General features: G+C 42.8%; 1 protein-coding gene across 2 annotated transcripts; it reads right to left on the reverse strand.

Moving 5' to 3' along the window:
- Positions 1-27,049, reverse strand: LOC115101062 (scavenger receptor class B member 1-like). 2 transcript variants are annotated; one of them, XM_029620234.2, is made up of 14 exons: positions 26,642-27,049; positions 21,902-22,062; positions 20,503-20,644; positions 20,171-20,374; positions 18,649-18,744; positions 18,227-18,342; positions 17,780-17,946; positions 15,746-15,864; positions 7,542-7,615; positions 7,327-7,378; positions 6,849-6,995; positions 5,831-5,875; positions 4,948-5,006; positions 3,859-3,949 (listed from the first exon to the last, which is right to left on the reverse strand). In XM_029620234.2, exons 1-14 carry the CDS (start codon positions 26,753-26,755, stop codon positions 3,943-3,945), a joined length of 1,503 nt encoding a protein of 500 aa, XP_029476094.1. In that variant the 5' UTR covers positions 26,756-27,049; the 3' UTR covers positions 3,859-3,942. The 2 variants fall into 2 exon arrangements, with proteins under 2 accessions (XP_029476095.1, XP_029476094.1); XM_029620235.2 differs by lacking the exons at positions 4,948-5,006; positions 5,831-5,875 and having other exon boundaries at positions 1-3,949.
- Between the last annotated feature and the right edge of the window lie 356 nt (positions 27,050-27,405).

Consider the following 27,405-nt stretch of genomic DNA (forward strand, 5'->3'; position numbering starts at 1 on the left):
TGGAAGTAATGTAAGCCAATTCATGGCACATTTATTTACAAAATTATCCTCGCCACTTAAAGGAATACGATGTGGTGCAAATTCACAAATCTCACATTTACATTTAAGTCATTTAGCAGACGCTCTTATCCTCACAGCAGCCATCTCATTCAAAGATCCTGCGTTGTCAAAAAGCACCACAATGAAACGCATCCAGACCCTTGTGTGCATCCCAAAAGACACCCTATTCCCCAATATATGTGTCCCAAAAGACACCCTATTCCCCAATATATGTGTCCCAAAAGACACCCTATTCCTCAATACATATGTCCCAAATGGCACACTAATCCCTAATAGTGCACTTTGGCCATAGGTAGTGTATTATATAGGGAATAGGGTGCCATTTGAGACACAGACATAGTTTGGACACAAGCATTTTTAGGTACTACGCTCTTTACATTCAATCACAGAATTATTACTGTGTACAGTATGGTCTATGGCAGGGCCGACAACGTTTGGTTTGGCCTCTCATGGTAATGTAGCCCATGTCAGGGAACATATTTTTGTTATTGCTAGATAGCTGGCTAGACTATCTAAACCTTGTAGAAGACTAATCATCACCAAACTACCAACTGGGCATGTGCCCAAGGGCCCTAACCACCAGGGGCCTCCCACTGATTGTTTACTTAGTCACTCACTCAGATGATCATGGCATGGCAACATTTGTACAATGGCCCCTGGGGGGGTGGAACACACGCTAAATTGTCTTGCCTGTGAGGTGGTAATCAGAATGTAGTTGGGTTTCAAGTTATGGCTACAATGTTTTGAAGTGTGATTTTATGTTTGCTTACTAAAAAGCTATCCTTTTTTATTTTAATAAATACTTATACGTTCAGCCCGTGGCCCACCACTTAGATTATATTTTGGCCCACCAAGCCCAAAAGTTTGAGCACCCCTGGTCTTTGGCCACAATACACAGGACACACCATAAACGGCCCAATTCCAAGTTGAGCCCTGGCCCCTAGCCTTGGACGCCCATGAGCATGTGCTGTATGGTGAAAATCCAGAGAGGGCAAGGTGGAGCTACCAGAGCTCTCCAATCCTCTCAGATCTACATGGAGTGGCAAGGGTTTAAGAGTCCATTTGGGCAAAGGAGAAGTTTCCAATTGAAAAGGCACATCGGTGTAGTAAAACAGTCATTATTGGTGCCTATGCCATCAGTAGAGGGACATTTCTAGGTCAACTAATTTACTCTGAATTAGGCGTTATTCCTAACAATTGCAAAAAAAACGGGGTGGAGGCAGTGGCATAGGCAGAAATCCATTCATGGCAGGGCCCGCTAAAATTTAGGTGGCCAAAAAAAAAAAAAAAAAAAAAAACTCAGACCTACTACACAATAAACCGTAGAGCTATAATTAATAGAGTGAGACTAGAACATAAAAACACCCTGATATAGCAGTAATAATCACAACAGGCTTGGCAACTTCTCTGGATCAGCAACCAGGAGACTAGTAGACTAGGCGGCCACAAACGTAACCCTTTAACACTAGGAGGGCCAAAAGTCATTTTGACTGGAATTTCACTTTCTCAAATTACTCTGCCATTTTTATTTTTAAAGCTGTCACCCCTGTCCTAAATAAGTCCAACACGTGATCGTTGTTAGAATCGCAATGCTTATAACCTCAATTCTGGTTGATATTAAGAGGATGTCATTCCCCCCCCTGCCCATCAGGTCTGTGCAGCCGATGGCCCAACCAAACTACACCTAAACCATAATCAGAAGTAATTTTACATATAGTTAGCATAAAGACTAGATTAAATTGACAATAACGTAATGGGTGAGAATATTATTAATTGTATATGAAGTATCTGATGAACAATTAAATTATCGATAGCCTATAAGGGCCTAACTATAATGCATGGGCAGAGAAACAGGGCACAATTCTGTTTCCAATTAAATTCCTAAAAATCATTGACTGGAAATACTGGTTTGACTGTTTCATGCATTTGCCTATTTTCATATATAAATAACAGATCCAGTTTTATCCACGTAGGCCCACCCTTATAACATAGAATCCCTTCTATTTCAAAATTAGTCTCACGCTAAGCTATTAACACGGGTAAGACAATAGCCTATTATTTGCGAGGCACATCGGAGCATACATTTAAATAACTTTTCCACTGGACTGATGTCCATGAGTCGAAGTGGAGAAGAGTATTTCATCATTAAAAAAAAAAAAAAAGTGTTGAATGAAAACAGAATTGTAAGCGCTGATTGAATTTACTAAAGTCTTAAAAGGCCCTTAAATGAGATCCGTGAGTAATATAGAGGGGGACAGGAGGCCCTTCATGGTGAAATCACTAAGATCAAATAACATGGCATATGCTCCAACATCTTCTTCTAGAAATGAGATCTAAAATTTTTTTTTTTTTAAATGTAAACAGTGAGCGTTGATGGCTAGTGAGTTCCCGCTGGCTCACGGTGAGTATCCTACAGTCTAGCCTACACAGCTATTGCTAAGGTTTACTGCACATGGTATCAGTGTGAAGTGACACGTACAAGAACCCTCCCATTATTTTGAAATTGGTAAGCTGACAGTTTCTTTTTTTGATTTCCCCGGTAAATAATTCATTCAAATTCATTACGTCGGTTTAAATGAAATAGATTTTATGTACAGCACCAGATTTGATGTAAGATGCCTTTCAGGACACTCAAGGACATCTTCCAAATAGAATGTATTGTAAATATATATCCCTTTTGTTTTCACACACCCTTCCTTCGGTTTGCTATGAATTCTATCTGATGGTATAGACATGTTTAGGCAAGTGTTCAACTTTCCGGTACTCATTTTGGGTGCTGGTACAGTTTGTATTTAAGTGTAAGAACTCCTTAATACTTTAGAGTTAATACCCAATAGGAGGTGCAGGAATTCAAGCAGAAGAACATTTGAGTTGCCAGGACTCAGTTCCAGGGAGCTCCTGCCCAAGTCAAGTACTGTGCTTAGGTAAAAAGACAAATAATATCCCATGAGGAACACCGACAAGTCATGTGTTTTTGGAGCAGCCTGAGTGGGTAAGCCTTTGTCCCAGAGTTGGGGGTAAATCCCATTTAAATGCCAGTCAAGTCAGAAAGTAAACCAAATTCCAGTTTCCCTAATTGAAAAGCATGGAAGATAGTTGGAATTTCAGTCTACTCCCTGAATTGACTGGAATTTACCCCAGAAACAAGTTCACTTTTTGATTCGTTGTTCTGGTGAGATATTGTAGAATGATGTTGCTTTTAGGTGCCGATTTTGGGTCACTTTTCCATTTCTTCCCCTAAAAGGCTAAGGGTAGGATTATCTGATCCTAGGTCTGTGCATACAGGCAACTTCTACACACACACACACAGAGGAGAGGAAAGTAGGACAACACAGATCTAGTAGTGTGGTTTCCTATGGCATTTCAGGAATAGTAAAAATACATGATACTAAGTTGTTAAAACATCGGAGGAACTGGAAGGACAAACAGACGAAGGAAGGATTCACATAACAGCGACTGAGGATGCGGTGATGTATTCCAATAGTGGATCCTCATTGGAGGATTGGATGGGGCACCACCAGAGAGCAGAACCAAACCGGGGTGGTCCTGCCCTTCCCTGTTGACCGGTGAGTACTGAACAGAATGAAGGTCTCCAAAGTCTCCCGGAGCAGATGCAGGACCAGGTGAGAACTGTACCAGGTGAGAGAGTTTATTGCTGAGAGAGAGAGAGAGAGAGAGATATAGATAGCAGGAGAGAATCAGTGGTTTTTGGAGTTCCAGGGATCATCGGTCTCAATAAAACACATGCAGAGTGTCCTGCAGAACTGGGCTAGGCAGCTCGCCCCCTACATGCGTGTTAGTCCACGTGGTCCTGTATTAGAGGGGTTTGCTCGCTGGATGAAGTGCTCACGCTGGCGTCCGGTATGACAGTCCTCTCACATTTTATGATCTGTCAGGAGAAAGAAACGGGATGGGAGAAGTCAGAGGCGAGGGTATAAGAGAACGGATGTTAGAAGCACAACACAGTCAACGTAGTGAGGATCAAGTCTGTTTTGGAGCCGAACTAGGCAGCTGACAGTCATTTCATTGAGTTAATTTGTGCATCACAGGCGGCTGGTGGAACCTTCAATTTGGAAGAACAGGCTCATACTAAATAGCTGGAATGATAGACATGGTTTCCTTGCATTTGATACAATTCACTTCATCCCAGTTATTATTATTATTATTGAGCTGTCCTCCACTCACCAGCCTCCTGTGGTAGGCATAGAGTAAACTTCTTAATGATCTATCAAACTCACGCACCAACACCTTTTCACTACAAAAGGCCCATAAACAATGCCTCGTACCAAACAGACATGTTCAGATACTTCTCAGTTCGATTTACATTGGGTGTATTCATTCCACTGATTCTGTTGTAAACAGTTTCTTAAACTGAAACAACCGGAACAAAATAGAGGAACCTACCCGAATATATTCAATAGAAACTCTTGTCGAGTTGTTTAAGAACCAAATGGAAGCAAACAGTTTCCGTAATGAATACACCCGTTTGACTACAGAGCGCCGCCTGTAATCCACATTCTGGTAACATCATTTAAACTCCCAAAACATTGATCCTAATTGTATAACAGCAGTCTTCAACCAGAGGGTCTGCTGCAAGAGAACGTTAACTATGGCCTGTCGGGAGTTCTGGCTCAAACCATGCTCAGATTGACTGGACACTTAACACAAACATGGGCAGACCACTGGGTCGTATGAAACATGGCACAACCAGAGTGGATAAGAAAAGTTGATTTTAAATGATAGTGGTGTTTGTACATTAAATATGGGTGAGCGTGATGCCTCGTGTGAGCCCTCAGTTTGTGTTCGTGTGTGACCTGTAGGGAAAAAAGAAGGTGCACACACAATGTACAGGAAAAGGGTGAGTGTGTATGTCGGCCTGAAACCTACCTGTGCCAATCATGATAAATGTGTCCATCTGTGCCGTTTACTGGGTCTTTAACCGTTGCCTAAAAGATAGCCAGACCTTTACTAATGAGCCAGTCAGAAGCAGCTACAGGAAATCATTGACCAACCTGATTGGCTGTCAGGTGGTTGATTTGACTGACAGACAGGAAGTACAGTATTTAGTCACTCAGCCATTGGGTCATTTAATCACAGGCTGAATGTGTGTGTTCATGCAGTGTGTGTTTTAATTGTTGCAGTTTGTGTGTACGCAGATTCAAAACTGAGAAAGACAGATTTAAAAAGGTGGAGCATGCAGGGCTCATGCGATTGGTTAATGACCACCTCAGAAGGTCTTGACAAATCAATTGTGCCATTTGGATTGATTGACACCTGACCCAGTTGAGAAGGGATGATCAGATTCCATATTCCTCTGATCAAATCAACTTCGTACAGTAACACAATCAGGCTGAAACTGACACGTTATACGCATTTTCTCCCCCCCCCCCCGATCAGGAAAACTCCGGTCCGGGGAAGGCCAGCGTGTGCAGCCCTTTTGCGACAACCCAGCTTCCACACACACCTAGCTCAGCTAACACAACGGTACTCACCGTCTTCAATCTCCATCAACATAACTTTACTAAAGATCGAAGACCATGAACACTAGTGTGCAAGCGCTTGGCTGGAGCAAAAGCCTGCACACGGGGTAGCAGCCCCCAAGGCCCACAGTTGGCCTTCCCTCCCTACGGATGGGTCCTTATAATCAAATCAAAGCCAATCGGAAGCTGTCAGGGTATATAATTTCATATTCATATTGCCATCACATTCTCCTGATTGACAGAGGCATCTTTTCTGGAGTGATTGGGAACAGTTTAATGTGTAAACCAACCCCGTGGTTCTCCATCACTGTAGACGGATCTTTTTTCAACAACACCTGCAAGAAAGAAAACCGTTCACGCCACACTAGTCATAACCACGTGACCTGAAATGCCTGTGTACATGCCATAACCATACACTGTACGTCTGGGTAGTCTTTATGGTCCCTGGGGAACATTACGTTCAAAAACTAAAATAACCTTGAAATGGGCATAGACCTGACTTTATACATCAAATAACCCCATACTTAATCCTGAAGTATCCTTTCAAGAATCTTGGCAATGAGGCCCTTAGTCTACTTCCCCAGAGTCAGATGAACTAGTGGAGACCATTTCTGTGTCTCTGTGTCCAGTATGAAGTTTGATAAGGTACTTTCGTGAGCCAATGCTAACTGGCGTTCGCACAAGGACTGGACGTCTGAGGGCATCTGCTAGTACATACACCCATAGACGTCGTCATTGAGCTAATCTAGCATGCTAGCATATACCCATAGACTTCCAGTCGTCGCAACAACTCTAGTTAGCATTGGCTTCAGAGTTCCGTTCATGCATTGATTAAATTAACTGGCTAACGTATAGAGTCAGCCATGTAAAATACAACATGTGCCTTTGGATGAGTGTCTGTTAAGGAAATCTCTCCCGTGATTGGTCTAACGAGAGTGAGGCGGTGGGGGTGGCACTGTGTGTGTCCCCAAGTGGCACCACTGTACTGTATAAATCACAATCTATGGGGGAGACCGCACAGCACCCTTTCTGGCGGTTCGAAAGGGGGACGCCAGTGTGTTGGTTTGTTAGCCGAGGCTGTGGGAAGAGCCTGTTCTCTGGTGGGTAACAGAGGGCTGCTCAGGACTGTGCAAGAGTCACAGTACCTAGTACTCATGCAAATTAAAGAATGACTCATGTCTCTCCCCTCTCACAACTACTTGCAGCACATTCCGTTTGTGAACACAAACACTCTCCCATCCAACACGCCACGCAAAACATTCCCATCCACAGTCAGCGAGCGGTGACCATGTGCTGTAGAGGCCTTACCTTCCCACTGTAGTGTAGTAGTACAGCTCCCAGAACAGTGGCCAGGCCCAGGCCTAGGAAACAGTACTGCATGTACACCATCACCATTGGCAACAGCACCAGGTTGGTGTGGAACGTTTTCACGATGGCACCGTCCATATAGCCATTCTACACGAGAGAGAGACGTAGAGAAACACAAATCTGATGAGCGGACAGAGTTCTGAGGGTGTTAGAAAGGGCTAGACACACGTTAGAGGGCGGTGAGGCTTAATCCTGGTCTTTGGCGAGTTGATTAGTGGTATCAGGTTGGCAGTGATATTACAAAAACAAAAAAGCTGCACCCCTTTGGGTCCCCAGGACCAGGATTAAAGAAACGCTGATCTAGGGGTATGGGTGAGAGATAGAGAGTGTCGGTTAGGTTAGGAGAGTGTTGGGAGGGTAGAGGTATAGAGCAGGTTAGGGGGTAAACGAACCCAGTAATAGTCTAATCACCACTCACCTCCTCAAACCAGATCATGGGCATCACAACCTCCGAGATCTTCCCTGTTTCCCTGCAACAGACAAAAGATTCACTCACAGAGATGCACAAAAACACATCCTAAATAAAGAACTGAAACTCCCAGATTGAACGGGATCCTTCAGCTTTTTGGCCTTTGGGGTCAGGGATAAGGAGTTGTCATCATGTGAGGAGTGCTGGGTTGGGGGGGTCCTTACGTGATACCCGACACCTTCTTCATGTACAGGTTGAGCTGCAGACGGATAGACACATTCAGAGGCACACCAGTCTCCTGCAGAGCGAGAGAGAGAGATATAGATATATATATATACACACACACACACACAAACTGAGTGTCCAAAACATTAAGAACATCCTAATATTGAGTTGCACCCCCTTTTTTGCACTCTGAACAGCCTCAGAATCGTCAGGGCATGGACTCCAAGGTGTCAAAAGCATTCCACAGGGATGCCGGCCCATGTTGACTCCAATGCTTCCCACAGTTGTGTCAAGTTGTCTGGATGTCCTTTGGGTGGTGGACCATTCTTGATCCACACGGGGAAAAACTTTGCAGAGCTGCGGTTCTTGACACACTCAGACCGGTGCACCTGGCAACTCGAACCACACCTTGTTCAAAAGTACTGCAATCTTTTGTCTTGCCCATTCACCCTCTGAACAGCACACAATCCACGAAAAGAGGGAAATGATAGAAAAAAGGACAGAGGAGAGAGTGTCAATGCAAAAATACTTGCTACAGTAAGCAAGTAAACAAATGCTCCGTTGAAGGAGAAGAAATGCACATTAATGAGAAAGCACTGCGCGTCCTCAATGGAAAAATATTTTGTGTTTGGACAAAGGCTCTCTGCCCTCTTATTTGGATAGACAGTCGTTAAGCCACACATCTAGTCTCGCCTTCTCTTTTACCAGGATCATTTCATTCCACTCCCTTGTTCCCAAACACAGTTGTGCCACAAACGAGTGCATCCCCTCAACTTGACTGGCATAGCTTAAAGTCTGCATTTTGTCAAAACACGGGATTAAAAACACACGCAGAGTTAATTTAACACAAGGGGCATACACATAGACACCACACCACCACTATGAGCTCGGAGACTGAGCATCAGTCCAACCTCACAAATCAACTGTTCTGAGTTCACTGGCTTATTCATTTTAAAAATGACAAAATGAAAAACATAAAAACACCAACTGTGATCAAGATAAAAGTCCTGAACTCAACTATACAGCATATACAGTGCCTTCAGAAAGTACTCAGACCTTGACTTGTTCCACTTTTTACATTCCAGCCTTAATCAAAAATATTTTATGCATGTTCATGTTCTGTATGGTTTCATGTGGACCCCAGTAAGAGTAGCTACTACATTTGCAACAGCTAATTGGGATCCTAAAAATATATATATATATTTTTTAACCAAAAATACCTTTCGCTTGCTACATAACTTCTGAGTGACAGGAAGCACGAGCGCCAACCAGCCTACACCACTGCCCACTCACCCATCTAGAATTGCCACGTCAGCAAATGACTGCTGTCTGAACCCACAAACAGCTCCGATTTGGTCACTTGCTGTTCGGACAGTCAGTATTCCAAACCGGATTTGAGCAAAAAGGCCTGCAGTTTGTGAAGGCGTCGTCGTCAGACACCTACCTCAAAACTTAAGTCATGAGTCGTTTAATACCCCATCTGAAACACCAACACCTGCCGATATCATGTCACACCATATGACTTAGCTAACAAAAAAATCCAAAAGTTGTATAGTAATATTTTAGATGATATTGATATGACTCAATCGTGTTTACTGTAGGTAGCGTAAGTTAGTTGTACCTGAACCAATACTCCAGTATTTGTCATCATATAGCTTGTTCTGCAGCTTCTTTTTAAACCCCGTGAGACCCAACTTTGCAAAAAAATAAAAAATTTGCATCCTGTACAGGTCCTAAACTAAAAAAGTCTAACACTACAAAGTGCAGCTCATTAGGCCCACGTATCTCTTGGTAGTATGCGTTGTGTCAGTATGATTGTGGCATCTGCAGCCTCTGAAACATTGGAAAACTGTCCACGCATCCGACACCACACTGGTCACCTACACAAGCTCACCCCAGTACATGACTAGAAAAATGTGTTCCTTCTTTATGTTAAAAAAAAAAATAAGTGAAAAACTCCAGGAACAAAACATTCCCGAGCCAGAGTTAGTCTCGTAAGTGTAGCAAAAACACTACAAAAAGGCTTAAAGGGTTGCCAAACAGACATTGGGTCAAGATCATATATTGATAGACAAGTTGGATTGTTTCCCTTCCAAATATGGACAACCAATTACTTACGTAACTTGTTCACATTAAATGTCATAGATACATCTAATTTTTGAAATAATTGTGGCTTATGAGACCATTAATTTTATGTTAAGTAGTACAGTTCTCTTCAAATTAAGCCAGAAAGGCCAACCAAATATTACTAAAACTGTGTTAATGTTCTCTCTACATAAAAACACAAAATAGTGTATCCTTAGTATTTTATTCTATCAAAAGAAAGTTTAACATTTGGATTGGTCAAATTTATCAATTTGGCTATTTCAGATTAAATATGACTTCATTTCAAAATGTATACACCATTAGACAATATTTTATATCACATGTATATGCTTTTGATCCATTTATGTGATTTTAATATCTATTTCAGTTCAAATGTAGTTTTTTTTTACCATTGAAGCCCAATGTTGCATTTTTGCAACACTTCCATCAGATTGTCTTGTAAAAATAACTTAGATTTTGAAATTTGTAAGAGGCTTATTACAAGTATTTCTGGCGAGTAATAGGTTTTTTCCCCCCTTCATTTGGATCTATGCTTGGGTCTCACAGGGTTAAATAGTGAGGCAACGTGTCATCACTTTTACTTCCCTAACTGATCAAAACGTGTTTTCAGCATTTCCTTTGTCCCTCTGCAGCAGGCATATAGTGAGCAACACGTTTGAAACGTCAAAAAAATGGCAAATACATATAGAATCGTGAGAATCGCACTACGTATCTCAGCAACTACGTATCGTGATAATATCGTATCGTGAGGTCTCTGGCAAGTCCCAGCCCTAATATGACTGGATAACATGAGACTTTGGTCAATAAGAGCAATCTCTCCACCATTGTCACATTCACATTTTACTGCCTATAGCCATAAAACAGACTGCTAAACCAACATTATCGACTGAGTCCACTAAGACATCAGTATATCTATAGGTTACATTCATATGCAAACATTAACAGAAATCAATAGATGACTGAAAACAGACTGAAGGGAGGTCATTGATCTGTCATTATCTTAACCTGAGTTTAGGTCGTGACACACCCTGACTAACATACAACCGCCCCACCCACCCACCTTCTACCCCCAAGCCATAATACAGTTAGTTATAACATCAAATTGATCAGAAATGCAGTGTAGACATTGTTAATGTTGTAAATGACTATTGTAGCTGGAAACGGATGATTTTTAATGGAATATCTACATAGGCGTAGAGGCCCAATATCAGCAACCATCACTTCTGTATTTCAATGGCACGTTGTGTTAGCTAATCCAAGTCTATCATTTAAAAAAAAGGCTCATTTATCATTAGAAAACACTTTTGCAATTATGTTAGCACAGCTGAACTGTTGTGCTGATTAAAAGAAGCAATACAACTGGCCTTCTTTAGACTAGCTGAGTATCTGGAGCATCAGCATTTATGGGTTCGATTACAGGCTCAAAAGGCCAGAAACATAGACTTTCTTCTGAAACTCGTCAGTCTATTCTTGTTCTGAGAAATGAAGGTTATTCCATGCGAGAAATTGAAAACAGAAAACCTCTTACGTATGTAGTACACAATGTTGTATCTCGTCTGAGCCGCTTGAATTGCAACTCCACTTTGTCTCTATACAGACATTTTAGCTGTTTGATTGCCTTGGAGGATAATAAATACTCTGTATTCGGCCATATTCCTAGTCGCCTTGCCATGGTTAAATGCAGTGGTTCACGCTTTCAGTTTTGCGAATGCTGCCATCTATCCACTGTTTCTGGTTAGGGTAGGTTTTAGTCACAGTGGGTACAACATCTCCTATACACTTCCTGATAAGCGCAGTCACCGAATCAGCATATTCGTCCATGTTATTCTCAGAGGCTACCCGGAACATATCCCAGTCCGCTTGATCAAAACAATCTTGAAGCATGGTTTCCGATTGGTCAGACCAGCGTTGAATAGACCTCAACTCAAACAGGAAGTACCCGTGCTTCTGCCTATAGGAAGGGAGGAGCAAAATGGAGCAGTGGTCAGATTTGCCAAAAGGAGGGCGGAGGCCTTGTATGCATCGTGGAAGTTAGCGTAACAATGGTCATGTTTTTCCAGCGCGAGTGCTAGTCGATAGAACTTCGGCAGCGGTTTCCTCAAATTTGCTTCGTTAAAATCCTCAGCGACATTAACTGCAGCCTCAGGATATATGGTTTCCAGTTTTCATAAAGCCCAGTCAAGTTACTTGAGGGAAGTCGTGGTGTTGGCTTGGGGTGGGGGCATACACGGCTGTGACAATAACCGAAGAGAATTCTCTCGGGAGATAATACGGTCGGCATTTGATTGTGAGGAATTCTAGGTCAGGTGAACAAAAAGGACTTGAGTTCCTGTATGTTGTTACAATTACATCTCAATTACCTCGTACCCCTGTACAGCGACTTGGTACCCGGTTTATATAACCAAGTTATCGTCAGTCAGTGTGCGCTTATTCCTCGATTTCTAAAATATAATCTCTGCATTGTTCTGAAGGGCCCATAAGTAAACATTACACTTTAAGTCAACACCTGTTATTTATGAAGCATGTGACAAATAACATTTGATTTGACACGCACAGTTCAGGCTGGCAAGGACTTCGATGAGAGTTGCGGCCCGGGGCTGTGGATGGGACCACCAGGTGTCAAGCTGCAATCCAACCCCAGATGGTCAGTCCCACATCGGGGAGCCTTCCTCTCGCCATATCCTCTCCCTCCTGGAACTATGCATCGCTCAACAGTCCACGTCTGATCCCACTGCCAATCGTTACAACAGCAGTTACAAACCATGTCTTCAATTAGATAACAATGCCGCCTTGTATGGAAGTAAACTACCAAGAGATCTGGCCCTAATTGGCACAGTTGGTAGTGACTGGCTCAAACCCTTAAATTGCGACACACCAACAGACCGATCATATAAACAATTAGCGGGCAAAGTTTATTGCCATGTCTGCAATGCTTTTATAATTGGAAGTGGTGTGATAGTAGAGTGACTTAAAACAAGTGTGCGATTCTTGCTTAGTCAGCGATCATAAACCAACTTTATTGGGGCAAATACTAGCAGCTCAGACACACCGTCTTATCTGTACAATACATCTTATCACCTTCAGCCATATTATGACATGGTGCCAATAATTAGTTGCAGTGTATTGGCCAGCAACAGTACGGGATCACCAAAAGCACCAGTCACAGCCTTAACACCCCCCCCGGCCTTAATCTGTTTATAGGAGCAATCGCGACACCATCATAATACCCATTTCCTCGTACCGTAATACACAGGAAAGCTACAGCTCCAATTAGGCTATCGCTAAAAAAAGGTCACCGACTTTGTGTCCTGTGCCAGACAGTTTACCATTAGCATGCACATGTCTTAAATATTTAGCTGCTAATGTCTGTTCCAGACAATTTGACTTGAGACTTTTTATAGTTTCATCTTGGACCGGGAGGATTACTGCATGGCAGGCAACCTAAACCACATACATGACCCCCAGGCCTTAGAGGATTGTTAAGATGGAGCTGCTATGTTTTTTGGTGCAATCTATTGGACATTCACTGCCACAGAAAAGCACTGTATATAATTAAGGACCCCCAGCAACCACGGTCACTAATGACCTTCAGTCCTACAGAACAACTCATGCTGTGGCCAACGTTCTACAGCAAGGCATCGAGTCGACTAGGTTAAAACGTTATTTTATTTTAAAAAAATCTGCCGATGTGCTCTTAATTAAGCAACGCTTTGCTCCTGTAAGTCGCTCTGGATAAGAGCGTCTGCTAAATGACAAATGTACTATGAAAAAGAGAACACCATAGCCAACTTGGCACAGGAGCTGGACAAAAAAAGATTTGAATGATATCTGCTCACGTTGGCTGTCCCACAAGTGTATTTTGAAACCAAGCTCTCTGCGATCACAGTTGAAGATCACGTTTGCGTCAAACATCGAGTGGATATGAATGTTTTTCTACGAATGAGTTCAGAGGCAGGACTCATAGGAGTCAAACACACACAAAAAAAATGTGAATATACAAAAATGACTGTCCAACACAAGTTTCTCACCCTCAGCCAGGGAAAATAAATGTTATCTAAATGAATTCTAAGAAAGTGCTCTGGCCAAGCCTCCTCTGTGTGTGCATCAGGTGATTGCCTCAAGGACAGGCTGCATGGTGTGCGTCCGCTACGGCTATGAGATCAGATGTGTTTACACAATCAATTTAGATAAGGGGAAACAGCCTCGCTTTTACTGTCAGAGATATGTTTATGACAATGTGAATGGGCCCAATTCGCACTAGTAAAAAGCACACACGTCTATAAATGGGGAAGAACTTGGCACAGATGCTTCAGGCATTCAGACAATGTTTTTAACCCCCCGGTCAGATATATTGAGCGTCGTAAACCAATTCTTCATTCAATTTGACCTTTTTTGACACTAAGTGGCACCAAGACCACCACGGTATTGAAACACTTACGCCCCCGATACAGACCAGTGGGGCTAAAAACCAGCGTCGCAAATCTACCTGGAACTCAATATATCTGTCAGAGAAGTGACATTCTTAATCTAAATAAAACCCACCGGGGTATAGTTCAGGGGTTAATCGATTGACTGCGAAACTGTAGAGACCACATTGGAGCAGTCTTGTCTCTGGATGATCGCCTGTCAGAAACCCACTGGTCTTTGACCCTAATAGATCATAAAGGTGTGTGTGTGTGTGTGTGTGTGTGTGTGTGTGTGTCCACTAATCTGATCTCTTCTTATCCAAGACCTATTAGAACAAAAGGGGACGAGTCCACAGTCAACGGGAAAAAAAAAATCTTACTAAACTCAGCAGAAAAAGAAAACGTCCTCAATGTCAACCCCGCTTATTTTCAGCAAACTTAACATGTGGAAATATTTGTATGAACATGAATCAACAACTTAGAAACTGAACAGGTTCCACAGACATGTGACTAAGAAAAATAAAATAATGTGTTCCTGAACAAAGAGGGGGAAGTGTCAAAATCAAAAGTTCCGTCAGTATCAGTGCATCTCCTCCTCATAGACTGCACCAGATTTGCCAGTTCTTGCTGTGAGATGTTACCCCACTCTTCCACCAAGACATTCCTGTCTTGCAGGAAATCACCCACTGAACGAGCAGTATGGCTGATGGCATTGTCATGCTGGAGGGTCATGTCAGGATGAGCCTGCAGGAAGGGTTCCACATGAGGGAGGTCTTCCCTGTAATGCACAGCGTTGAGATTGCCTGCAATAACAAGCGCAGTTCGATGATGCTGTGACACACCGCCGCAGACCATGACGGACCCTCCAGCACGATCCCGCTCCAGAGCACAGGCCTTGGTGTAACACTCATCCCTGCGACGATAAACGTGAATCCAACCATCACAAAACCACGACTCGTCAGTGAAGAGCACTTTTTGCCAGTCTTGTCCAGCGACGGTGGGTTTGTGCCCATAGGTGACATTGTTGCCAGGAATGTCTGATGAGGACATGCCTTACAACAGCCCTCAGTCCAGCCTCTCAGCCTATTGCGGACAGTCTGAGCACTGATGGAGGTATTGTGCGTTCCTGGTGTAACTCGGGCAGTTGTTGCCATCCTGTACCTGTCCCGCAGGTGTGACGTTCGGCTGTACCGATCCTGTGCAGGTGTTGTTACACTTGGTGTGCCACTGCAAGGACGATCAGTTGTCCGTCCCGTCTCTCTGTAGCGCTGTCTTAGGCGTCTCACAGTACAGACATATCAATTTATTGCCCAGGCCACATCTGCAGTCCTCATGCCTCCTTGAAGCATGCCTAAGGCACATTCACACAGATGAGCAGGGACCCTGAGCATATTTATTTTGGTGTTTTTCCCCAGAGTCAGTAGAAAGGCCTCTTTAGTGTCCTAAGTTCATAACGGACCTTAATTGCCTACCATCTGTAAGCTGTTAGTGTCTTAACGACCATTCCACAGGTGCATGTTCGTTAATTGTTTATGGTTCATTGAACAAGCATGGCAAACATTGTTCAAACCCTTTACAATGAAGATCTGTGAAATTATTTGGATTATTTTACAAAGACAGGGTCAGTTCTTTTTTTTTTTGCTGAGTTTTCTAAGTGTTCCAATTCAGGACAGCGTGTATGTGTTACTCACAGGGTGGATGTCTATGAAAAGTCCGTGTTCGTCCTCAGTAGGCTGAAGTCCCTGTACGTAGTCCAGCAGCACAGGGTCAGCATTGTAGAAGTGGGGTTGGGAAATGAACACTGGGGCGTCTAGAACACAATATTAATACAACGTCACCTTGACTTGTACCATCATACATTTCCTTTTTATTAACAAGCACACTACCGTTCAAAAGTTTGGAGTCACTTGGGGGAAAAAAAACAAGAATTTCTATGAAAACATACATGAAATGAGTCGCAAAATGAATAGGAAATAGTCAAGATGTTAACAAGGTTATGAAATATTTATTTTTTATTTAAATAATTGTCCTTCAAACTCTGCTTTCGTCAAAGAATCCTCCATTTGCAGCAATTACAGCCTTGCAGACCTTTGGCTTCTAGTTGTCAATTTGTTGAGGTAATCTGACGAGATTTCACCCCACAAGCACCTCCCACAAGTTGGATGGGCATTTATGTACCACATGGTCAAGCTGTTCCCACAACAGCTCAATAGGGTTGAGATCTGGTGACAGTGCTGGCCACTCAATTATAGACAGAATATGAGCTGACTGCTTCTTCCCTAAATAGTTATTCCATAGTTTGGACCTGTGCTTTGGCTCATTCTCCTGGTCTAGGAATAAATTGGCTTCAATTAAGCACCGTTCACAGGGGATGGTATGGAGTGATAACCTTCCTTCAAGTTCACTTTTACCCTGTACAAATCTCACACTTTACCACCACCACCACCCAGACCACCACATTGTCGTCCGTTTCTCAACTAGACACTATAATGTGGACAAGAGGTTGAATCATAACTTAGAACTTAGTTTGAAATCAGGGACGGGCAACTGGTGGCCCAACTTTTGTAAGCATGTGGATCAATTGAGAGTTAGAATAGTAGAATTTTGAAATTTGGACGTGCAACAGCAGTTTTTCTTGTTTTGTCAGTCAATCAATCAATAATCCCATGTCAGCAAAAAAAAAATCTGGCTAGACTAATATACAAATCCATCCAAGCTTTTATTAATCATGGTTGAATAACAGCCTGTCGGGCCCCAGTTGATTTTGTTAATCATGCAATCAGATATCACATTGAAAACCGCAAGCATTTCTCGTCACCAGATGGAAAAATATGTAGAATTGCATACAAATTTGTTACAGGCTTTGGTTTTTCCATTTATAAATTTCGAGGTTGGACGCTAGCGGGCCGATGGGTGTCACCTCAGTCAGAATGTGTTATACTTCTGCTGGTTTGTCATCTTGTTAGTGGAAAGTGTTTCATCAGTGTTGGCCCAGGTGATATTTAAGAGTGGCTGGCCCAGTACTCCAGGTGTCTTGAGAGATGTGGAGGGTTAACACCTTTAGTCAAGCTACAATTTGGCGCCAAGTGCTCATGTGATCTTGAGACGTGATGTTCTATGGGGCGCTATTGGGAACATAAGTGTGTAATGACTAGTGTTGTCGTCTCATGCCCAAGTGTTCCTACAATGTGTTTATACAGCGGCATGGCTCCTCGGTGTGTGTGTGCGCCATACTTCCTCCTCCAGTCTGTTTACCAGACAAGGTATGTCGGTTATGACTAACAGGGTAAACGGCAGCGAAATGTGTGCTCAGAAACATCTACTCACGTAGAAATAATTACTCCAGTCAACATTCAGTTCCTATTGGGCAAAAACAAAAAACTACAAATCGTATGTTTGTAGAGTGACAAGCTTGATGTTGTCGTTGAGTCCTAGGAATATGGGACCAAATACTAAGCGTTTGACTATTTTAATACACTATCAGATAATTTGTCCAAATACTTATGACTTCCTCAAATGGGACTTGATACATAGTGCATTCATGACTAAACAGTAAAACATATGTATGAAAATACCCTCAAATAATAATTAGGTGACATTCTGTCTGTACTGTCACCTGATATGAATCATTTGATCTCAAATTCAAAATGCTGGAGCCAAACTACATGTTTAAGCTCCACTGTCCAAATAAATCCGTAGGGGAGTGTGTATGCATCTGTACTCACTGGATCGACAGCTGCTGACGTTGAGGAGGCCAGATTGTCTGCAGGGACAGAAGCCCTCATTGGGAGCGTAGTCTGAGCCATTAGCAAACATAGTCTTAGGAGCCACAAAGCGATAGAGGGGAATCCCTTTCATTATCCCCTCACGCTGATACACCAGCTCCAAAGACCTATAGAGAGTGTGTGTGAGGGAAAGGGGGATACCTAGTCACAACGCATTCAACTGAAATGTGTCTTCCACATTTAACCCAACCCTTCTGAATCAGAGGTGCGGGGGGGCTGCCATAATCCACATCTTCGGCTCCCGGGGAACAGTGAGTTAACGGCCTTACTCAGGGCAGAACGACAGATTTTTACCATGTCAGCTCGGGGATTCGATGCAGCAACCTTTCGGTTACTGGTCCAACTCTCTAACCACTAGGCTACGTGAGTGTTGGAAAGCGTGTGTACCTGCAGGCGTCAGGACTGTAGAACGGCAGTGTGGACTCTTTGGTCATGAAGGGCGGCCACATTTGTCCTGCTGTACCGTTGATCATGTTACACTGGGGCGTCTTCCAATATATCAACTAGAGAGACAGAAGGTTAACATCCGTTACACATAGAGCTCTCTTTCTAGAGCAAGAAAGAATGGATGTCACCCGCACACCTCTGATTCAAAGAGGTTGGGTTGAATGCAGAAGACCCATTTCAGTTGAATTCATTCAGTTGTACAACAGACTAGGTATCCCCCTTTCCCATTGTAAAAGGACCCCATGAAAACAAAGGGCCCAGATTTGTTTTCACTCATCTGTGCTTCTAACTGCCCTTCTCAAACCAAATCTGTAAAGGTGAAAGGTCATGGCTGTGTGATCACTAAATTCCAGACAGCTCACCTCGGTCAAGCCGTTCCATGAGTTCACTTTGTGAATCAGCCGGATGTCATCCTTCCCAGTGTGGACGGTGAACATACCAGTGTTGGAGTTGTTGAACTGATGGGAGAAAACAGAAGGATTGATATTTAACCAGTCACTAAAAAAAAAACTAGACAGCCAACTTAAACAGGCTGTAGATAAGGGGTACTTTAATATTTGAGAAGGTTGGGTTACAAACACACACTTCCTATGTGGCACAAGTCCGGATGGATAGTCATTTACCAGCGTAGTAACAGTGGCGAACGACTGCCCCCTCATTGAAGTTCCCAAGTGTTGCAACGGTCTAAGGCACTGCATCTCAGTGCTAGAGGTATCACTATAGACACCCTGGTTCGATTCCAGGCTATCACAACCGGCCGTGATTGGGAGTCCCATAGGTCGGCGCACAATTGGCCCAGCTCGTTCGTCAATATAAATAAGAATTTGTTCTTAATTAACTGACTTGCCTAGTTAAATAAAAGGTTCAAATATTTTTTTTAAATGTAAAAAAGCCAAAGAAGTTTAAGGCGGACCTCAGTACTGCAGGCATGGTTAACAGAAAACAGGGTCCCCCATTAGAATGAATGGAAAAAATGCCAATCTTCATGGCCAATCTAAATAAAAATGTTTTTGAAAACAATCATGGTACCAATAATTGCTTCTAATATACCAGATTAGGTTCTAGAACAGATTTTTTTTTATATACATTAAAAAAGAACCCCCCCCACAGAAGTTAAAGGATTACTTTGATGCCAATTGAAGCCTTGAGGTGAGTTACTCAATGGAGGGGGCAGCACTGAGCTAGCCTGCAAAGTCACTTCCAGGAGTAACTCAATACTGCACATATTAGGTCTCCATGAAAACAGCATCTTAACAGAGCATTGAAGCCAAATAAAGTCAGTTAAATCTTTACGTAGGAATGAGAGGTGCGATGGCTTTGTCCATTCATACACAGTCATTGCTCACTACCCATGCGACCCCAAACTGTTCAAACCGTCCCCTGGGGATGGAGTGTGGATGTGGTCATGTTGTGTCCATCTACGTTCCAACACTAAACTACCTCCAGGGGGACGAGGCCACTAGGCACATTATTTGGCTTGGATAACTACAAGATTTAGATAGGCTTACCAGCTATCTAACACTTGACCGACTGGACATTTCTGACATGGTATTAACAGTGCTTTAAGGTCTGCCTGTGAATGAACATACTCGGGGAAACTGCCCTCGCACTACATCATTACAAAGCCTGACTGAGGCCTTGATTAAATTAGATCAAACCGTGAGATCCTAGCAATTGTTTTGCTACTTACTCAGAGTAGAGATGAACTTGTGAATCGCATTTTTATGTCTCCGTGTGCAGTGTGAAGGAAGAACGAGGTGGTTTCGCAAGCCAATGCCAACTAACGTTAGCACAATGGCAAAATCTAAAGGTACACTAGCATATGCTACTGTACCCGTAGACTTCCGGTCATTGTGCGCTCATCTCCTCCACCCGCTCACTCACCTCAGAGAAGAGGCCAAACTTGCCAGTGGAGGGCAGCATCCCAGGGAACCACTTATTGAGGAAGTCCACCAGCTTGCTGTCGTAGCCCCACATCAGCTCCCCTACAGACTTGCTTAGGAAGGGTCCCTCCTTAAAGCTCTTAAAGGTGGCACTGAGCAACAGACGCACCGCGTGTGGCATGTTCTCCATCATCACCGCCGCACCCTGGAAGACAGAGGGGAGAGGGAACAGAGGATGGGAGAAACGGGATGAAGTGTGGGAGAGATGAGGGGGGGCAAGGAGATCGGAGTCCAGTTCATAGTGTGTGTGTGTGTGTAGCAGTGCAGTCTTACCAACACCAGCATGTTAGGGATGGTGACTACATCCGACTCGTTGCCCACGGACATGCTGGGCTCAAAGAAGTAGCTCCGGTATTCAAGATACGACACTGTATGGTTGGGATGGAACGTGATGTTCTGCTTCTGAAGACGCTTCCTGAAAACACACAACCTCAGGTCAACCTCCCAACTGACAGATGCAAATGGAGACACTTTACAACAGAGGGTTGGTAGACTTAGTAGTTAAGACGACTGGAGATCTGATTGAATAGCTGATAGAGAAAAGATGCAGAGAAAGGGGATTGAGAGTTAACTTGCAGGGATAGGGCATGTCAGTTTAGGTTATTTTATTAAATCACAAAGGGCATTCCACTGACACTGGCTTCCTACAATCGCTTACCGAGATGAACAGGGTAGAAATTCTCAGAGTTACTCAAGGATAAAGAGAAAGGGAGGTAATGAGAGAAGGAAGATCAGTTTGAGAACAGAGTAGAGCTGCACGATATGGACAAAAAAAACATCATTGTGATTTATTTTGAACTAAATATTGCGATTGAAGGACACAGTCTACCGGTGTCGCCCCCGTCTCTAGCCTGCTGTGTACTTAAATCCTACTAGAGAGTACAGTGTCTTTCGCTCACGTGTGCCCTCGCCATCGTTAACAGAACTGCGGGAAAACAGTACCTGACAGGTGGGGGCGAAGTACACCATCTAACAGTGTCCTAGCTATTGTTAGCTAGCTACTCGTCACACCTGCTGTGTACCAGAGTCCTACCTAGCAGTGTCCTTCGCTCCCACTTGCCGAACACCTGCCTCGCCATCATTAACAGACCTGTGAGAAACCAGTTCCCGCCTCTTCTGTGGAGTTTACCAACGTATGGTGCATTACCGCCACCTACTGTAGGGCTCCCCACTGTATACCGGGGTTCTAGTTTAAAAAGAATTGACCAATAGAAATAAAAGCGAGAGGTTTCTGCAGATGCAATTGTATCCTTCTCCAAACGTACAGCAGTTCAGTCAACACACCATCATAGAATCTCGTGAAAGACAAATTAACACAAGATTTTCTAAAGTAAATTGTGTCCATTACATGTTGTTATTCCAATTTATGGCTAAGGTTAGCTAGGCTAGGGGTTAAGGTTTAAGTTTTGGAGTGTTAAATTGTTACATGCTAGCTAAGGGTTAAGGCTAGGTAACATGTTAGTTACGGGTTAGCGCAGCATTCCCCAAACTTTGGGTCACACGAATTGAAAACAGGCAAACAAAAAGGCACTCGCAAATCTGAGCTCTTTGTTGCAGGTGCATGGTAACAGCTGAATAAGATGAGAAATAAAAAGAAATCCGCACACTACTTCCTGCTAGTATCACTGCTCTTTATTACGCTTTACGTAGCCGGTCAGGTATGAAGACCTACCTGTATACGTAGGGTCCTCTCTGCTCCACCATGGGGTTCTCTCCCGCCAGGAATTCAGTGGGGTTGAGGATGTTGAAGAAGTAGACAGACATGAAGAACGGGACAGGGATGTCCTTCCACATGGTGTAGGACACCTCATTCTCAGGGTCTATTACTAAGTTCTGAGAGAACAATGATGAAAGGCATATTATTATACAGTGGGGCAAAAAAGTATTTAGTCAGCCACCAATTGTGCAAGTTCTCCCACTTAAAAAGATTAGGCCTGTAATTTTCATCATAGTTACACTTCAACTATGACAGACAAAATGAGAAATTCCAGAAAATCACATTGGATTTTTAATGAATTTGCAAATTATGGTGGAAAATAAGTATTTGGTCACCTACAAACAAGCAAGATTTCTGAAATCATTTGTAGAATCGAAATTGGCCGCAAGAAGCCCAAACGGATATAATATTTGACTAAAACAATTTCAAACCTTACATTTGTGTGCATATTCCTCCATACACATATATATAATCTTCCCAGATCCTTGATTTCCTTTGTCTGTGCTTATGGACTGCCCTCTTCAATTCAAACCACAGGTTTCTAATGGGGTTCAACAGAGTTCAGAGACTGATGGCCATGGCAAAATGTTGATCTGTGAGGTCAGATAACCATTTATTTGTGGGTTTTGTTGGTGTGTGCCTGGGGCTGTGGTCTTGCTAGAAGATCCAATTGCAATCAAGTTTCAGCCTCCTGGCAGAGGCTACTGGGTTTTTGGCTAAAATGTCCTGGTACTGGGTAAAGGTAATGATGCCGTTGACCTTAACAAGGGCGCCAAGACCAGTGTCATGACTCCTGGGAGGATCCAAAGGATCGGGTTACAGTGCATCAGCTCTACAGAACTCTCCCGCAGAGGGAGGGGGATTGATGTGTGTGTGTGTGGGGGGGGGGGTTCTCTCTAGTTGGAGAGATTGGAAAAACTAAGTGCCTTATGAAGGGGTTTACAGCCCAAAACTACAACATTAAACAATGGACATGAGGACTGAAAGAGAACTCTATCATCCTCCAAATGCTGGTAATAAGAGGTGGAATGTGGAAAATTAATGTCTATTTTGTGATGCCATTAAAAGTTATATGAAGACGTTATGACAAACACTAACTTAAGTTTGTGTGTATCATCATGTTTACATACTTTACATTGTGTAGAAAATATCCAGATGAAAGAGAACGTTTGTGACAATAAGAATTATTTTAGTTATCTAAACGAGATCGTAAATTGTGATGCCTTGCCTCGTAACTAGCTACGCCCCAGGGAACCCAGAGAGCGTGTCAGCAAGACGGAAACGTCCCTTTCTAACCGAGGGTATAACGCATTCGAGTTAAAAATGAACAGACTAGGATGACCACGCGCTGCAGCAGGGGTCTACGATTAGTCACGACCCCAAAATGAGGTTGAAGACGAAAGGAACCTCTTAACAATCAATGTACTTTTATCTAAGGTCAATTTAAGCTCGACCATCCGGTTATTCTCTTCAAATCATCGGTTGCCTACACAGTTTACACCCGAGAACAAGGCTTCACTAAGCGGAACTCAGCCCACGAAGGCCTCCCACCAACAAAGACCTTCAACACGTAAATACATACATTATACTACTTAACCATAAGAGCGGCAGTTCAGGGAAAGGTATTAGAGATACACTAAGCGTAGTTCAAAATGTATCCAAGTGTTGCTTCTCTTTAAATCTCCATCTTGTGTAGCACGTGTCAATCCACTAGGGACTGTTGTCGTCATATTAAGTTTCTAATCAATACAGAGTGTGTGTATATGTTATAATTTAGCTGGTTAGTAAATAAATAATCAAATCAATGAGTGGTACAGAATGATTAGTGAGACTCGGGTTTCTGCAGATTATGCGAGGCCGATATGAGGAAATAATTAATTATTGACTGTTATGATAGAGTTAATTTGGGAAACGGTAACTCATTAAACAAACTCTTCCCGTGGTGCCCCAGATTCCTAAGGAGTTAATTGTTACATGATAATTGAATTACACAATTTAAGTGGAGTAGATAATTATTCAATGAATAGCAGCCATCACATGAATGGAAGTCACGTCAGTGAAAGCAAAATAGCCCCGTATCAGATCCTCCACCATATTTTACAGTAGATGAGGGTTATTTTCCGCTTATGCATCAATGTTTCCAGAGCAAACCCACCACTGGTCTGTGTGGCCAAAGAAATCTATTTTTCCATGTCATCTGACAGTATCGCTGGTTCAAATATGCACGTTCATAGCAATCATTTAAGGAGGTCACAATTTCTATATTCTAGTTTTAACAACCAGGAACTTAAAAGCTGAAGATTATGCATTTACACGGCATAAAACGGTAAATGATCAAGGAGGAACTAGCTTAACATTTAAAGGAAGTTGTGGGGCAAAACCAATATATAAAGAACAGATCAAATAAACCTTTTTTTATTGCCGTTATTTTACCAGGTAAGTTGACTGAGAACACGTTCTCATGTACAGTAATGACCTGGGGAATAGTCGGGACACCCGTTTAATGTCCCGTCCGAAAGACGGCACCCTACACACGGCAGTGTCCTGGGGGCATTGGGATATTTTTTTTAGACCAGGGGAAAGAGTGCCGCCTGCTGGCCCTCAAACACCACTTCCAGCAGCATCTGGTCTCCCATCCAGGGACCGACCCTGCTTAACTTCAGAAGCAAGCCAGCAGTGGGATGCAGGGTGGTATAATAAAAAGTAGATTACTACACTGTACCTTTTGACTTTGTGGCTGTACTATCCAGTGTAAGCCACCCATTCGCTGATTTCATTCTTGCGGGTAGACCTTTTGGACAAAATATCTATAACACACACGAGAATTTGGCTATATCAATCACACTTGTGAACGACCAGTGTATAAAATCGAGCACACAATCTCCACAAACATTGGCAGTGGAACAACCTTACTGAAGAGCTCAATGACTTTCAACGTGGTACCGCCATAGCAAGCTCATAAGTGCTGTTGTTGTGAAGTGGAAACGTCTAGAAACAGCTCAGCCAGGAAGTGGTAAGGCCACACAAGCTCACAGAACGGGTCCGCCGAGTGCTGTAGTGTGCAAAAATCATATGTCCACGGTTGCAACACTCACTACCGAGTTACAAACTGCCTCTGGAAGCAGCGTCAACACAAGAACTGTTAGTTGGGAGGTTCATGAAATTGGTTTCCATGGCCGTGCAGCCGCACACAACCGTAAGATTACCATGAGCAATGCCAAGCGTCAACTGCAGTTGTGTAAAGACACCTCCATTGGACTCCTGAGAAGTGGAAACGCGTTCCTTGGAGTGATGAATCATGCTTCACCATCTGGCAGTCCGACGGACGAGTCTGGGTTTTGAGGATGCCAGGAGAACGATGTCACTGCCAACTGTAAAGTTTAGTGAAGGAGGAATGGTCTGGGGCCGTTTTTCATGGGTCGGGCTAGGCCACTTAGTTCCAGTAAAGGAAATCTTAACGCTACCACACACAATTACATTCTTATGATTCTGTGCACAAAGCGAAGTCCATAAAGAAATTGTTTGTTGAGATCGGTGTGGAAGACCTTGACTGGCCTGTACAGAGCCCTGCCCTCAACACCATTTACATTTACATTTAAGTCATTTAGCAGACGCTCTTATCCAGAGCGACTTACAAATTGGTGCATTCACCTTATGACCTCCAGTGGAACAGTAGTGCATCTAAATCTTTTCAGGGGGAGGGGGGGTGAGAGGGATTACTTTACCATCAATTATCCTTTGGAATAAATTGGAACGCAGACTGCGAGCAAGGCCTAATCGGCCAACATCAGTGCGACCTCACTAATGCTTGTGGCTGAATGGAAGTTTTCACAGCAATGATCCAACATCTAGTGGAAAGCCTTCCCAGAAGAGCAGAGGCTGTTATAGCAGCAAAGGGGAGACCAACTTCATATTAATACCCATGATATTGGAATGGTGTTTGACGAGCAGGAGTCCACATACTTTTGGTCATGTAATGTCCAGAAATGAAATCAAAGTATTATATATTTCAGAGAATGTGGGGGTGTCAAATAAAATCACCGACAGTTGGGAAACTCTGCTAGAGGTCTACAGTCATCGACACCAACCGAAGTCTTGCATGCGTTTAGTCTACACAGTGGTGTAAAAAGTAGCCAATTGTCATAAAAAAAAGTAGCCAATTGTCATACAGATAAGCGAGTTACTTCAGTAAAATTTTGATTTTATATTTACTTAAATCTCAAAAGTAAAAAAATAGTTGCTCAAATACACTTAAGAATAAATAATTTCAAATTCCTTATATTTAGCAAAACACGAAGGAACGATTATTATTATTTTTTTATTTTTTTTTAATCACACCCACAGAAGTATCGACCGCACGTTCTGGCTTGTAGAGAACTAGGAAATGTTCCAAACAAATGTGTTGCATTCATCTCATACTGTAGCCATGTGGCAGGTATTAAGCATAGTTAAGCCCTACAGTAAAATGCCTCGCTTGTTTGCGCTTTCCCAACAATGCAGTAATCAATATCAATATAAATAAAATAAGTAGAAAAACGAGAAATACGAGTAATAAGTCAAGTTCATTCTTCGCTATACGTTAGTCGTGACTGACCAGGAGAAAACGAAGCCTTTTCCATTAGATGTAGGCCTACAACATAAGTATAAAACTATAGGAAAAAGCTACATTCCATAGCTTTAATCTCAACTACTTACCTTTACTATTTGGTCGTCAATGAAGATTGGTCCAACGAATAAAATAACTAACCCAAACACTGCAGTCAGAGTACCTGCGACAAAAAGTCCGATTGCTAACTTAGATTTATTCATTGTTATGGACACAGTTTAATTGTTCACCGATAAAACTGTAGGCCTACTGAAATGTATAGATAAAAACAACGCATGTACGCTATCTGCAATGTCAAGTTCACTGGCTTTTGTTCGGAGCGCTGCCTGGTTCGTTGCAGAGCTAAACAAGGCAAGAAGATGGACTGTCAACCGACTCACAACAACACCGCAAGTGTTGAAGGACCTTGCCACCCTTCAGAAGATGATCTTAAAGTAAAAAAAAAACAGGTACATGAATAAGGCTTGTCTTGAAGTCGAGTGTAACCGATCAGCAGCGGAACCGCAGTGTTTATATTGTACAAGCCACGCCTTCCTTCACGCTGAGGCTGGTGGGGGCTGTAGTTTATTTGCGTTAACAGAGACGCATTTCATTTATGCCATGACGTTTCGTGCAAAATCTAAGAAAATATGAAATACACATTATTAATGTATATCAATATTGTATGAATAGCGTTTCCTCACATTTTAAGAACTGATCATACACTAACATTTGAAAACTAAACACATTTTTATAAATGAGGCCCCAGGTGGGAAAAGGAAGATGAAGCACAACATGTTGATCAGTCACCTTTGGTTTGCAGTTGTGAATTATGAGGCAGACAGACAAACAACAGACAGAAAATAATAATGCC

Source organism: Oncorhynchus nerka, linkage group LG19, assembly GCF_034236695.1.
Source record: "Oncorhynchus nerka isolate Pitt River linkage group LG19, Oner_Uvic_2.0, whole genome shotgun sequence".
In the NCBI taxonomy this organism is placed as follows: domain Eukaryota; kingdom Metazoa; phylum Chordata; class Actinopteri; order Salmoniformes; family Salmonidae; genus Oncorhynchus; species Oncorhynchus nerka.